At 34.2% G+C, this 15531-nt stretch overlaps 2 protein-coding genes across 2 annotated transcripts; both read right to left on the reverse strand.

The window, feature by feature from the left end:
• Window positions 1-4413: 4413 nt before the first annotated feature.
• LOC129319735 (probable inactive poly [ADP-ribose] polymerase SRO5) lies at window positions 4414-8632 on the reverse strand. Its single transcript, XM_054964811.1, has 8 exons — window positions 7708-8632; window positions 7275-7513; window positions 7018-7154; window positions 6826-6920; window positions 6652-6714; window positions 5146-5310; window positions 4749-4851; window positions 4414-4557 (listed from the first exon to the last, which is right to left on the reverse strand). Exons 1-8 carry the CDS (start codon window positions 8280-8282, stop codon window positions 4414-4416), a joined length of 1521 nt encoding a protein of 506 aa, XP_054820786.1. The 5' UTR covers window positions 8283-8632.
• A 1152-nt stretch (window positions 8633-9784) lies between these two features.
• On the reverse strand, window positions 9785-11485 carry LOC129320973 (deoxyuridine 5'-triphosphate nucleotidohydrolase-like). Its single transcript, XM_054966681.1, has 4 exons — window positions 11248-11485; window positions 10543-10810; window positions 10361-10452; window positions 9785-10257 (listed from the first exon to the last, which is right to left on the reverse strand). Exons 1-4 carry the CDS (start codon window positions 11402-11404, stop codon window positions 10013-10015), a joined length of 762 nt encoding a protein of 253 aa, XP_054822656.1. The 5' UTR covers window positions 11405-11485; the 3' UTR covers window positions 9785-10012.
• Window positions 11486-15531: the final 4046 nt, after the last annotated feature.

Here is a 15531-nt window from a genome sequence, read left to right on the forward strand (position 1 = left end):
TCAACTATCAAATTTCAAGGCCAAAAGAAATACTTCCTTCATTAAAAAATATAAAAAAATTAATTATTAGGGCTTTGAAGTTCTGACTCAATCGTAACTTAATCCTTAAACATTAACTCATTATAGCTTAGCATTTATAGTCTTGACTAGATTGTAACTTAATCTCTTACAACTTATTTCCTATAATTTTAATTATTTAAATATTCATCCTTATATTTGAAAAAATAAAATTGTAAAATTTAGGACTAATATTTTAAATTATTAAACACTTTTAATCTTTATAAAGATTTTAAAATTAAAATTTTAAAATATTTTTAATATATATAATTTTATTTTTAAAATATATGAACCAATATTCAAATGGCTAAAACTATAGAGATTGAGTTGTGAGAATTAAAATTGAGAGACTGAATTACAATTAAATAAAATTATAAAAATTAAGTTACAATGAGTTAAAATTCAAGGATTAAATTATAATTGGATCAAAACTATAAAGATTAAATAATTAATTTTTAAAAAAATGTAAGACATTTTTAACAGAATCTTTCCCGATAACGTATTCAATTGTCTTAAAACTAATATCATATTTTCATATTTACCTTTATTTAATTGAGTGTTTTATTTTATAATAAATATAAAGTAATTCATTTTTGAGAAAAACACAATAATTATATCTTAAAATACTAAAAATACTTTATAGTTTTTAATATTTATCAACTTCTCAAAAAATACCTTACATTTTAATGCAAGGAGTATCAAAATTTACAATAAGTTATAAGTTATGGATTGTAAGTTGGTGATATTTTTATTTTTCCAACCTAGTGATAAAAATTATTACTTATTTTTAGTAAAATAGAAAATTATATGAATGCTTGTATTTAATTACTAAAATATACTTTTGGTCTTCTAATTTTATATAAAGTTTTAATTTAATCTATTAATTATAAAATATATTTTTTTAATCCTTTAACCCCAACACTGTTAATTTCAAATAATTATCTTTTGTACTAATTATTGTTATCTTGAAAAAATAAACTTAGTATGTGAACATTTGAAATGTTTTATCAATATCTAAAGTTTAATATATAATTTTTTGTGATAAAACTAACGGCGTTAAGGTTAAATGATTATAAATGTATTTTATAAGTCAAGGAACCGAAATGAAATCTTACATAAAGTTAAAGGATTAAATGTATACTTTATCCTAAAAATTATTACTTGTAAGCCATTATTAGTATTTAAATTTAGTATCAATGTTAATTTCAGAATAAACCAACATCAATATGGATGCATATATTTTATTAATGAGAAAGAGTGGCATATTATAATCGTTATAGAAATATATATAATTATTTGATGTCACAATTGCACTAGTACATAGTTAAATGATTTTTTTTATCTTTAAATATCAAATTAAAATTAAAAAATAAAAATATAAAGTTTAAGGATAAAACGTGTCATCTTAAATAGTTAAAACACGTATTATTATTATTTTGCGAACAAGTATTATTTATTTAGAGGTAGACTGCATAACCAAATAAATCCTGAAAATTGGAAAATTATTTTTTATATAGAAAAAGTTTTCATTAAAAATAAGTATACCATTTTTCAGAACGTAGACATCTCCTCGTGAGGTAGAAGAGGATAGACAATGAATTAGAAACTTTTTTTAAAATTATAATTATTTTCCTAACCCTTTTTTCACACCTGTTATTTCCCTAACCCCTAGACACCGTTGAAATGTGTGGGGGGAAAAATGAAAGAATTGAAACAAAGATCGGGCAGAATTTTAATGGAACTGGGTCAAGCAAAATAAACTCACATTTAATTTTTGACTGCATATTGAATATGATTACCCACCTTTAATAGGAGAAAATTAGTGCACAGTAAAATAAACCTGGAAAAATTACAATATTAGTAGAATGTTAATATCACAATTAGTTATTAATGATAAATTAATAATATTGAAATGGGGGAACTGGGTTTTGAGCAAGAGATTACTGTCATGTAATGTTTGGATGAATGTAAAGATGGGTGATGCGTTAAATGGATTAAGACGGAAAGTGTGGTGTTGAGAGATGAGAAACCGGTGGCGGCGATGGAAGATATTACCATTAGTGCTTGGAATTGGAAAGAGAAGAGAATGATGTGGAAGGGAGAGCATGATAATGATTGAAAAAGAGCATCCTGTGGGGCTCACTCTAATGGCTACAACTCTTAGGGCGGTGTCCTCCTGATTTTACCTAAATACCCTCCCCTCACGCTCTCCCTGTGATCCTTATGCCCGATTGCGACCCTCATCGTCGCACCCAGGTAACCTAATTCTCTCCTGCTCCTCCCACGCCATTTTCATGAATTTCGATTTTCTTTTTTTTTCATTTCATATCATGGGAGATGCATTTTCGATGCTGGAGATTGAAGATAAGAAACATGGAGAGGCTCGTGCTTAAATGCTTTTCACAAGCTTAAACACAATCTTTTCTTAAAAGCGATCTCATTAGCCGTTCAAACACTCTAATCATCATGATGACAATAATCATTCATCAAATTTTTTTTTAAAAAGGACTAAATGAAGGAAATCTTACTAAGTATATGCAATCAACTTGAAGTACTATTGAGTAAAAAAAAAGAAAAAATCTCAAACACTGGTGGAGACCACTTTTTAACATACACGAGGGTAGTAGGTAGTTTCAGAAGATAATTTCACAATTAAGACAGAATAACTCTCTGGTTCGTACGCCAATTTTAGGGGGTTTTTTTTTTGTTTTTTGTTTTACAGGAGGGGGGTTTTTTCCCGAGGTGGATTGCCGTCTTGTGCTTCTTGCGATGCTAACTACCAACATGGCCATTGGTCAAGCGGGCCTGGCTTATTCTCATTGGACGACATCGCGACTTCTAACCCCCCCACTTCTCTATATGTGACAAGGAACGCATTTGAGAAATGAAGGGCTCGTGAGTCAGGAACATGATTCTGGCTTCTTGATTATCATGTTTAATTAATGATACATAGTGATTCCTCCGTTTTAAATTATAAAATATTTTTAAATAAAATTTTATATATTAATAAAATTTATTAAATATACTTTATTACTTTACTTTTTTAAGATAAAAATATAAATTTTTAAAAATACCTTTTATTTAATATTTTTTTGATAAAAAATATTAAAAAGAGAGAATATATGAAAAAGGTAATAATGAAAAAATCATTAATAAAACCTTATTTTTTAAATCAAAGTATTTTATATTTTAAGACATTAATCCTCCCTAAAAGTGTTTTATAATTTGAAATGATGGAATATTATTACTTTATCTTATTTTATTGATAAGTCACTTTTAACATATTTTATCAAAATTTAAAAAAAAATTTAAACTCTATTAATTTTGTTTTGAGCTTTAACAAATTTTTACTTTTACTGTTAATAAATATTCTTAAATTTTATTATTAGTATTTTTATTTAAAACATTTAATAAGAGTAAAAATAGAATAAAAAAATTAAAAATTAACAAGTGCCCTGTAAATAGAATCAAATTTTGTTTTTCACTCTTTACTGTATGAATAGGACGAGTGGAGTATTTCCTTAATTGTCTTGTCTAAATCCTGGTGATAATAATTCCTTTAATTTTGTATAAAAATATTTTTTATAAAAATTGATCATCATTTTTATAAGTTACTCCCCCCGTATTACAATATAAAAAATCTTTAAAACCTTTGCTTGGTCTAAAATATAAAGCATTAGGTAACTTTATAATTAATTTTTTAATCATACTTCTATTTCATTTATTACTTTTTTTAAACAATTAATGAGCATAAAATTAAAAAATTTATTTTTTTAAAATTAATGTTTCAACTAATATTTTTTGAAAACTGTAAATTAATTATCAATACTTTGTAGTTTAATCGGGAAGGAGTACTACTATTTTACGTATAAATGATAAAGTATTTAATATCCTTTTCCAATTTTATTCTTTGTACAACGTTTTATGTTTCAAGAGCAGAAAAAGAGATTGCATGTACAATAATAAAGAAAATATTTTTAAAAATGATACATTTAATAGGAATAAAATAATTTTTTAGACAATATCAATGATTGAAAATAAAAAATGATCTACATAAAAAAGATAAGAAGAAGTATACAGATGAAGCGCGGCCAATAACCCCAAGATTACGTGGCACTAGGTTTTGTTCATGCGAATGATAAGTAGCCTAAAAGCCAAGGAGAAAAGAACAAGGAAAAATCAAGAAAACGAAACAGAGAGCACGCGTGTTTCCAGCTGAAAATTTCCGCCTTAATTCTCTCTCGGGTCCAAAAACTGAATCAAAGGGAAAACTGAAAAGGAAGTGAATGAAACATCAATAAGGTGAAGAGTCATGTCGATTATTTTGGGGTTGGCCAGGCCTTCAGTTTTATCGGATCAGATTGGCCGACACATCCAAATTATACGTTTGGGCCTGCTTCTATCTATTTCATGGTCTTCTTCATCAACATAGTCCATTGCTAGATCAAAACTGTTTCCTACAGTTACAATGGTTTGATCATTGGAAGGATTTGCTAGCGTCTACGCGGCAAAATATGATTCACAGGACTAACATTCTTGGATTAATCTAATGGACAAAATTTTGCAACGCGAGCAGTGCAACATGTCACAAGTGATTCCACAAGCTATCATGAAAAATTATGCATCATGCAACAAACATCCAATCTTTGGTCACTGAATCCACCCTTGAGATTGAAAATTGATACCATTACCGTCAGACAGGCACACAGGAAACTTGGTGAGCAATGGGCCGAATCTGTGGCTTTTACAGCAGATGAGGTCTTGTCAGAAGAAGACCTCATCTGAACCTGAAAACTACATGAAAGAAACTAAAGACACGAAACTAGTGCAGACGTCGACACTCAACAATCACTTCAAGAGATGCACAGTGGATCCAAATTCTAAAAAGTATCATCATATACTGACAAAACAGGGGGGGTTTACAATTGAGAGAAGGAAACACAGTGAAAGCCATTCAAGATGTCCATATAACTTTCCTTGTTCCTGGTTGACATCATTCCATTCCGACTTGCTACTAGAGGGGGAAAAAGTAGAGAAAGAAAGAAAAGAAAGAGGAAAACTGTTACTCGATAATACCACCGTGATTACAATTCACCATTTATCAAATCCTCAAGAGTCACGCTGCTCCTCAACCAGGCCGTACGGTGAAGATCGGTTAACAAGTCAGTGACCAGTGACCCCTCGAGCGGATTGTGTCTTCTCTCTATTAGTGATTCCGAGTCAGTGAGCATCATGTCAACTCCGGTGTGATATCTACATGTTAACAGCTCATAATAGATCTTGGGATACAACTTGTTCAGTTTTAATGACCAAGCTGTCTTATTCTACTTCAGTTCTTCACCTTAGCTGAACGGTTGCACGTTTTCCTGAAGCACAAGTACAAATTCACCCTGTTAGATTCGATAACTAATACACATGCACAAATAATAAGCCCGAACTGCAAAAGTTTCTGCTTAAACATATGCATAAAATTCCTAACTCCAACAGAATCCGGAGGACATAATAAATTGGATCCAATGTTACATATTATTAGCTTATTATTTAGGGAGAATCTCATCTAAGCCCCCATCAGAGAAAAACCTCACTCAAGGCCCAATACATGCTAATATTATTTTGTAAGCTTAAGGGCTCTTTTTGCAAATATGTTTTAGGAAAAAAGGACACAATTGCCCTTAGTGAGAGCATGCAACAAGTACAAGTTTAGATTCATGTTCACGAATTCACGATTTTAGGTTCACATGTCCATTGGAAATGAAATTCTTGTTTAGAATTGACATATTCGTTTTGGCAAACTTAATAAATTTATGATTTAAAGTTCAAATATTTACAAATATAAATTCATCTATTTACAAGTCAAAAGTTAAAATTCATGACTTCATATATTTATAACTAAGATTTATTGTGACAACAAGTTTAAATTTTTATAATTATATATTCACTAATTCACAACTTTAAGTTCACATGTAAACAAGTAATTGTTCATTGATAGTGAAATTTTTGTTCATGATTGATAAGTTAATTTTGGCTAACTTAATAAATTTATAAATTAAAGTTTGAATATTTTATAAGTACAGGTTTATTTATTCACAAGTCAAAGTTTAGAATCTATGACTTTATAAATTTAGAATTAAAATTTATCATGACATCGAGTTTAGATTTTTATGTCACAACTTTAAGTTCACATATTGATGAGTATTTATCCATTGATAATCTTTCTTTCTCACTAAGGCTAATTGTGTCTTTTTCCCTTAAAACTTATTTGCAAAAAGACCCTTGAACTTGTAAAATAATTTCATAATTTTTTTTACTTTAGGGGTCCTAGAGGAGATTCTCCTTATGTTTATTTTGCAACCGCTCCAAAATTCAAAACCACATGTTTTTTCACATCAAGGAAACCGCGGTCTGACATCATGAAATCGACTACAAAGACTCATATCATTGATTGATAATAAACATGCATAAACCGTCCTCAAATATGTAGTATATTAACACTTGCGCAGTAATCCCCAAAATTTAACATGTGACAACCAAATTCAAAAGCATACTGCAAGAATATTTGAGTACTTCAATTCAATACACATGCTTTTCATATACAAGTTCATAGCATGAAATAGATTGCAAGATGTAGAGCACCAGCACTTGTCATGTAATTTTAATCTACAAAGCCAGTAAGGTTGATGTTTGTCACTCAGTAGCCAGATAAATGGACCAGAACTACATCCCTTGAGAAAATGATGAACAAAATCACACAGGGAGGATTAATAGTACCTTGCTCTGAAAGATTTGATGACTGAAATCAACAACTCGTCTCCTGCTATTTGTCTTACTTTTTGTATGAGTTCACGCCGTGAAATCTTCTTTTCCTGAAAAACAAAACAAAGGAAGCTTTGATAAGTGAGTTCATATCAAGAGTAGAGTCAGGGTGCTCAAAAACCCCAAAAAGGAAGTCAAAACACTTACTGTGTGATCTTTGTGGAATTTGGAGATCAAGGCAATAGTAGATGGAGGCAAGAACTTCGAGAGCACAGAAATTAGACTTGGAAATGGCATCCAAGGGGAAGATGGCGTTTTTAAAGTTTCTTCAAACTTCGTTAGCCCTGCAAAATTACACATATGCAAGATTTTACAACATTTCTCAATTAATGATTTACAAATTCCCGAATACCATAAAAAGACAGCAACTCCATCACAAACTGCCAACAAAGATCTGTCCATACCTTTCATGCCAGGAACCTTGAAACTTATAACGTATTCCGGAAAAATATGAGAATTCATCCGGGTACACCCAATGATATACTTCTTAGGAGCTGAAAGACTGTCCACCCCTGAATCATATTCGTCAGAACTAGGATGGCATTGCTCAGAACCAGGATGCACAAGCTCCTGCCTCCCCAAAATAACGCGACATAGTAATGAGTGCCTTAGACCGTCTTTGTCAACATTAGAGCTTTTCAAACTACAAAGCAGCAAGAAAGACATTTCATTAACTTATGAATTAAGATTGAAAAAAAATGCAAACAATAGTTCTTTTGGCAATAAAAAAAATTATTCTTAAAAACAATTGTCTAAGTGCAGTTTAAAATTGAAAAAAATATCCGATATCCGTTTTTAAAATATTGTGCTTCATAATAAATAATAACTTTTGCATACCTTTCCATAGGAGAATCATCTGAAGAGAGAGATAATCCGCAACCAAAATGTCCATTATTCTGAGTTTTACCGCCATTACAAAAACCATGGGAAATAATCTCTCGTACCTCTTCCTTGCCAGAAGTCCCATACCATGCATACTTCACATTGGCATTACCACGACGCTTTTCCTCAGCTCGCATATAAACCTCAAATGATTGAATTCGAGCTCGCGCCGTAACGCTAGAACAAGCATTTCTATGGATTGCAACGACCTCCGTTTTCGCCCCAAGCGTCCCCAAACCCAGAATGAATCTTCTGCGAATGAGATCATGAGCCCTCTCTCCTTCAACGAGTCTAAGAAAACCTTCATCGAACATCTGGTGCCGCACATAAGTGCTACCAGAAACAGCACTCTCGCAATCTGAAACCGTTGATCCCTCGTTGCTCGAGGTCTCCCAGACCGAATTCTCGACCCTCATATGATCTGATTCATCGCTTGCCTCTTGCTTAACGGATTCGTTCGAAGCTGAAGTTCCAATCTCATCAACTTTCAACCGTGGACTGGACCCATTGTGACAGATTTCAAGCAACATATTGTCGAAACACAAAACGGTACAATAAAACCGCGCAAACTGTAAGAGAAGCACAGAATGCTATAACCAATCAAACAACCAAGAACAGAAGCCCAAGTTGGATGTATATCTACAGAATTAAGACGGGACGTGAAACGAAACCAATCAAATAAATGAATAGGGGATGTGTTTGGAGGTTATATGTACACCATAAAAGGAAAGAAGAAATGAAGTTGGATTATACATGTGGGTAAAACCGAGAGAAAGAGAAAACGTGGCGAGAAAGAAAGCAAGGGGTCACGCAGAAGCAATTAGAGAGAAAGAGAGTTGGGAATGGATGTGAAGCAGTTTTCTTGGAGAAGAAGAGAAAACAGTTATGGAAGTAAGGGCATGCAAAGAGGGTTGAGAAGAGATTTAAAAAAGAACGTGACGGGAAGGAACTTCTGTTTTGCGATGGGCGGTGCTAGTTGTTTTTGGAGGGCAATCTATCGCATTTAGGTCGGTGTGAATTTACAATTGCGGGTTTGACTTAATCAAGTAAATCACGTAGGAGACCATCCATTGTCGTCGATGATGACGGTTATTCACTGAGGATAAAGGTGTAAATATACATATGGAAGCGGTCCTGTCTGTGTTGATTGACCAATTTTAATGGTATGCATGGGTCCTTATAAACCGGAGCTACAAATCTGTGGACATTGGCAAAAGAATAAAGTCGGTTTTATTTATTTTTAAAAGGTGTTCATATATAATTCATACATAAATTATTTTTTTAATGCATAGCTAACAAACATTGAAACAATATTTTTAAAGTAGTTTAAAATTTACTAATTAAACAAATTATCAAGTTAATTAATCTGATTATAATTAAAATAACATTTTTATGTAACAAAACGTGTACTATTTATTCTATACTTACCGTTAATATCGAGATCAAATATTGGTAACATCAGAAATCACAAATAAATATGGGCAGCCACTTCAATTTCTAGTCGAAATTTTGAAACAAGAACCTATTCTAAAATAAGGGATTGAAAAAGCATCCTACAAAAAGATGACATCATAATTATTTGATTGTCAATGGAAAACCTCGAATTTAAAAAACGTTATAAATCAATGCAAAAAAAAAAAAACCGTTCAACCAAAAAACAAATCTAATTTTAGTTTCATTATTTTTATAGTTAGATTAGATATAATCAGATGTCGCTACAAAACGCACATATTGCCCATTGTACATGTTTAATCTGAATCGTATTAATATTATCCAAATCCAAATAAACAATAATTAGGACAGCATGAACAATTCTATTATATTTTATTTCTGTATTTTAGTTAAACATTTTTATTATTTTTTTAACTGATACAACATCTGATTTGTCTAGAGCCCTTTATTGATTACCAAAATATTTCCCCATATTTTCTTTACCGCCTTTTACCCCATGAACTTTTCGAAAGACCGAAAACCAAATGCTCATTAATGATTGTTGATAGAGTACTAGTTTTTCTACTAAAGATGCTTAGCATTAACAAAACTGTCCTATGTTTCCTTTGTTCCTCTGATTTTTCTTCCGCTTGGATTAAGATACCACTTGCCCCGAAACTAGAATTAGCTGGTAAATCTAGTAGCAAACATCGTTTTTACAGCGCCGTCAGTATGCAGGTAAGAGCATAAACAAGCCGATCAGTACCTATTCCACAAAATTACTATTTCCCAGCTACGCCTCTAAGCCTAATTTTCCCAAACAAGATGATCAGACACCGGTAGATCCGAAACCGCCTTCGCCTCTGGCAGTGGAATCCAGATTTTCAACCTCCTCAACCTCAGGCGTCACGATCTTCTCAATTATCAACTGCGCAATCCTGTCTCCAACCTTCACTTCAAAATCAGCGTCCGCATGGTTGAACAATACCACTCCAACTGGTCCCCTGTAATCGGCGTCGATCACACCCGCACCCACGTCGATTGAGTGCTTCCAAGCCAAACCCGAACGTGGTGCTACATAATCCAGGAATCCAAAATCAAATAACATCAGAATTCAGTCAAGTTACTACAGCATGTAATGACCTAAAATTGAAAGAGATCTGAAATTTGTCATTACCTATACGAGCATAGGTTCCTTCGGGGATCGCTATACTCAGATCAGTTGCGACCAGAGCCTTTCCTCTTGCTGGCACCTTCGTCTCAACCGCACTGCAACATTGTTCAGAAAACGTAAATGTTCAGTTATTCCCAGCGCATATGAGAGAGCGAGTGAAAGAGAGTTTCTGATCTGAGACTAACCTAGATAGATCGTAACCGGCGGAGAGGGAGGAAGCCCTAGAAGGCAAAATGGCCTTGTCAGAGAGCTTCTTCACTCGAAGATAAGGCACAAAGGCTTGAGGATTTTCGGCGACACCGTCGTGTTCCACCTTTTGGATCTTGGGAGAAGGCTCCATGACCTCACAGCCATTGCTTTGCATCTCTGTTTGAGCCATTATATGATGACGATGAGCAAAATTAGGGAAGGAAAATGGTATGAGGCAGCTAGCCAGACCCAATGATAGGAAATCTGCCAAAATTCATCAATAATGAGACATCTGTGAAAATCCCCCAAGTTGGGAGTCATACAATTCTCAAAACAGAAGTATCTTAATCAACATTTAAACATGTACAAGAGATTATAATCACAATTTCAAGAGAGCGCAGAAAGAATTTAGAAACGGTAAATGCATTCATTAAAAAAAAAAAAAAGAAACAGTAATATGGTCACAGCAACACCCCGGTCCATGACTCCACATACAACACCATATTCTTTCATCACCCAAAGACTAAACAAATCTATGCTCTTTATTTGAATAAGCATGAAGCACAGCAAGCAAATGCTCTGCTTCCAAAATAGATAGCATAAAAGGAGATCCATTCAATGGTCGCGGTAACATTAGACATTAGTTCCAAAACAGAAACAGTAAACAGAGGTTGTATGGACGCAGGGCGCTGAAGATGAACCTGGTTTAAGATCTACGAAAGCAAGGAATCGTGCAGAAAACAGAGGCGGCGCTGTCCGCGAGGGAAATGGTACGAGGCGAGGCAAAGAATATGGAAGGGCGGGGTTATATAGAGGAAGAGACGGGAAAGATTTTAGGGCGCCAAGTTTTCCCGCCATTCTACTCCGAAGTCTGAACCAGTGATCTGCAGAAAGCTTAGCTCCGGGCCATTAGGTGTGCCCGCGTCCAATGGTTCTTTCATTTCTTCGGCCTATAAAAACAAAGGTTCTTTCATTTCGGGTCCAGCTTGGCCTGGGTACTCAGCAACTGAGAACGAAGATGCTCGGCAACCCCCAACGCACCGTTTGATTGGTGGGTAAAGGACTCAACCGTCGAGGGTCCTAGTGAACAATGAGAGATTGGGATTTATATCCCCACCTGTGTAACTAGTTTTCCCGGCCTTAGTCCATCTTCGGTATTTATTTATTTATTCATTTTTTACAAAAAGGGCGAAGGACTCTGCCATATGTTTCATTTTTATATCATGTCCTTTTTCCCTGTATAACATTAGGAGTATTATATTCAGTGAAGCCTGAAGGACAGCGAGGGAAACTCCTACATAAAATTTTTTATGTTGCAATTAGCATTTTTACCTTCTCTCCTTGCGCTGCGTACAAACTTTGAACATCTTTACTTTTATGTTGCATTTAGTTGGGTGAATTTTAGTTAAAAATTTAAATTTAAAATTTCATATTTAAAATTTATAGATCGTAAATTCTTTGTTTAGATGAAATAAAAAAATTCACATTGTAATTTTAAAATACTTTGTTTGGATCTTAAATAAAATTTCAAATTTCAAATTTTATGTTTGAATTTAAAGGCAACTTAGATGATCTTAGCAGTTCAATCCTAGTCAAAGTTAATGGTATGATCTAAATCAAGAGTGGCAAATTGATCTTGGTCAACTCCAATTGTCTAAACATGGACGTCATCAATGACCAGTCTTAATTGCCAATACCAGTTCGATCCTTGTCAACATCAAAGATCTAATCCAAAACGATGCTTAAGAATTAGCATGAGATGATTACAACAGCATAAGCGTTGCGGATTAGACCTATATGACAACACTAGAACATTCCTTGTTAACAACGGTAGTAGATTGACATAGGTTGGATGTGACGAATTAGCACAAGATGGTGGTAGTAGACCAACGCTGGATTAAGGCAATGGATCAGTATCAAATGAGGATGACAACAGTAAATTGGTATTAGGTGGCAGAGGAGGGTGGTTTTGGTTGACATTGGTGGTCCAGTCCCGGTCACTATCGGTAATTCAATCTCAGTCAAAACTGGCAGTCAAATCACGGTCAATGCAAGCCATTCGGTGTTGGTCAAAATTAGTAGTCGTGATCTAGCCAAAATTAGCCATTCAGACTCGGTTAAAGCTGGCACTCCAGTGCCGATCACAATCGACTGTTCGGTCTTAGTTAAAGTTGGTTGTCTGGTCTTGGTTAAAGATGGCCTTCTAATCCTGATCGCAGATCAACATAGGATGGCGATACTAGATAGGCATCGAATGACGACGACGGTAGCAAACAAGCATTGGGCGGCAGTGAAGGGTGGTCTTTATTGTTGCCAGTCCCTTTTGGTAGTCTACCCAGGCCATTTGGTCTAAGTCTGTCATGGTTAGGGGTGAGCATTTTACCCGTAAACCCACGAATCTGCTCATACTCACCCGACCCGTTGCTAAACGAATCTACCTATACCCGTATAAAAGAAAGAAAGCAAGTATGGGCGGGTGATTACTCGTTTAATAAAAAATGAGTGGGTAACGGGTAAGGGCATAGGTGGCCCGTACCCGCTTGTATATATATTTTTTTTCAAAAAATATTAGACCTACTTAGTCACTTAGGCTTTGCCATTAGTCCACCACCCAATCACACCTAACCGACCAACCCTAACTTCAATCTCCTCCTTTATTCGAGTCCCTTCCAACTTTCTGGCTTCTTCTCGACTTCAGCCCCTTGACCAGCGACAATGATTACCATCATGACTGTCTGTGTGACTTGATTGACTTCTTCTTGGCATCAGCCCTTTCTTCTTTATTCTTTACTATTTGAGTCTTCTGGCTTTTTCTCATTCTCGGCGTCCCATCCCTTCATCATCTGCGTTGCTGCAAGAAAGCCTCGTCGTTAAATGACACACAAATCCAGATGTGCTTCGACTCGCGCACACATAGATTTGCTTCAAATTCTCCAAATTTGCTTCTCTTCGCACAAATATGCCTCAATCTACTTCACACAAATCCGCTTCAACTCTGCTATCTTTTCCATTCTTGGTTTGGTTTAAGTTATCTTCCATGATTTGCCTTGACTTAAGCCATCTCCTCAACGAGTTGCTTCGACTTCGCTGGATTCAATTTGAGTTCGAGTTGCTTCCACATTAGATTTGGTTTGAATGTGTTACTTGAATCCTGATTTGTCTCATTAATCAAATGGAATGAGAATTTTTTTCGTGTTTTTTTATTAAGAATATGAGTATTGCATGTTAAATAGGTAACCCAAACCTGTTTGTACCCGCCTAAACCTGTTTTGACCTATTTTAAAACAGGTGAAAAACGGGTGTATGTCGGTGCGGGCGGGTGGTTACCCATTTAACTAAAACCTAGTGGGTAACGGGTAAGGCCACGGGTGGCCCATACCTGCCCGTGAACAACCCTAGTCATGGTAGTGTAGTCCAAATAAAAGTCGACAATTTGATCTTGATAGGTGTTGGCGATTCAGTCTCGATTGACTTTAGTCTTTGTCGATAGTTTGGTCTCAATTGGTGATCCTCCCAAGCCTTTCGATCCATGTTTGCCCCAATAGTTTGATCTCACTAAAAGACATCAATTCATTGATGATGTAGTCCTATTAAAAGTGTTTGCAGTTTAGTCCTTGTCATCCCCAGTCCAGTTGCATTCGTCACTAGTAGTTTGATCTTGGTCATCGTCGCCTATCCAATCTCAGTCACGATCAATTGTTCAGTCCCAATCATAGTCTATGCCAACGGTCTGATCCCAATGGATATTAACAGGAGGCAGTGATATCAAAATCAAGAAAGTAGTGAAGTGAATAAACGAATGTGAGGCAAGAGAAAAGCTTCCATTGACATTTGAAATAATAAAGGCTTCTAAATGATTTGAAATTATAAAGGAATTGAGATAGGATTTAGGTCAAAAGTAAATCCACACATTTTTAATTACCAGAATGAATTTGGCTTAAATTAAAATTAACATGTATCTGAATATAACATTAAAATATTTGAAATGTAACAATTTCACCACTGACATCAACTGTACAAACGTGGACTGTTGAACTGGAGGACTGAAAAAGAAGTTTGACTAAACATTGCCAAATGGCAGGTCCACTGACATCCACTAACCCTTTATGTTTTTTGGATCAAAACTTCTTGCGTCTTCTTCTTTCATCCTCCTTTGCTTTCACTGGAAATGGTCACTGCTGGACTGTCTTCCTTGCATGGATCCAAACATCCAGATTTAGGCTACGTATCTCACTCCTATGACCAGGACGCTACTTGCAATGATTGTCCACAATCAATTTATAGAAAAGTTTATTCTGATCAGCACACATATCAGCCTCTTCATTGTCGAAAACTTTTTTATTTCTTAAATTTCATAGTTCCCAGCAAGCAAAGGCAAAAATAGAGCTTCAGGGAACCTTTCTCGTGTTTAACTCCCAACTCACTTTTAACTTCACACAACATTTAGTTCTTTAACTTTATAAAATATTAAAATATATATTTAATTCTTTAATTTTACACAATATTTTACTTTAATTATTAATTTTATAAAGTGGTTTTTTAATTCTTTAACTCTGATATTGTTAACTTGATCCCAACACATTTTTACATTAAACTTTTAAATATTAATAAAATATTTTTAAATATTGACATATTAAGTTTAATATATATTTTTTTTAAATAACAATGATTAACACAAAATTTACTATGCTAAAGTTAAAGGATTTAAACAATACTTTACAAAATTAAATGATCAAATTAAAATTTTATATAAAATTAGAAGACTAAAAATATACTTTAACCTATTATATTTAACATAATCAAAACAACTCATTGCAACAAAAGGTTCATGAAAATCAAGTCTTCCAAGTTGAGTCCAAAGGCTCCATGATAACGCTTCTGATAAAAAGCTAAGGAAGAACAGAGAGGCGGTGTAAGGGAGAGAAGACAAACGAATTTAGGAGAGAGGCCCAGAGAGAGATAGGGGGGATGGAATGAATAATGTG

Source organism: Prosopis cineraria, unplaced genomic scaffold, assembly GCF_029017545.1.
Source record: "Prosopis cineraria cultivar Desert tree isolate PC_DT_omini unplaced genomic scaffold, ASM2901754v1 PC9, whole genome shotgun sequence".
Taxonomy (NCBI): Eukaryota; Viridiplantae; Streptophyta; class Magnoliopsida; order Fabales; family Fabaceae; genus Prosopis; species Prosopis cineraria.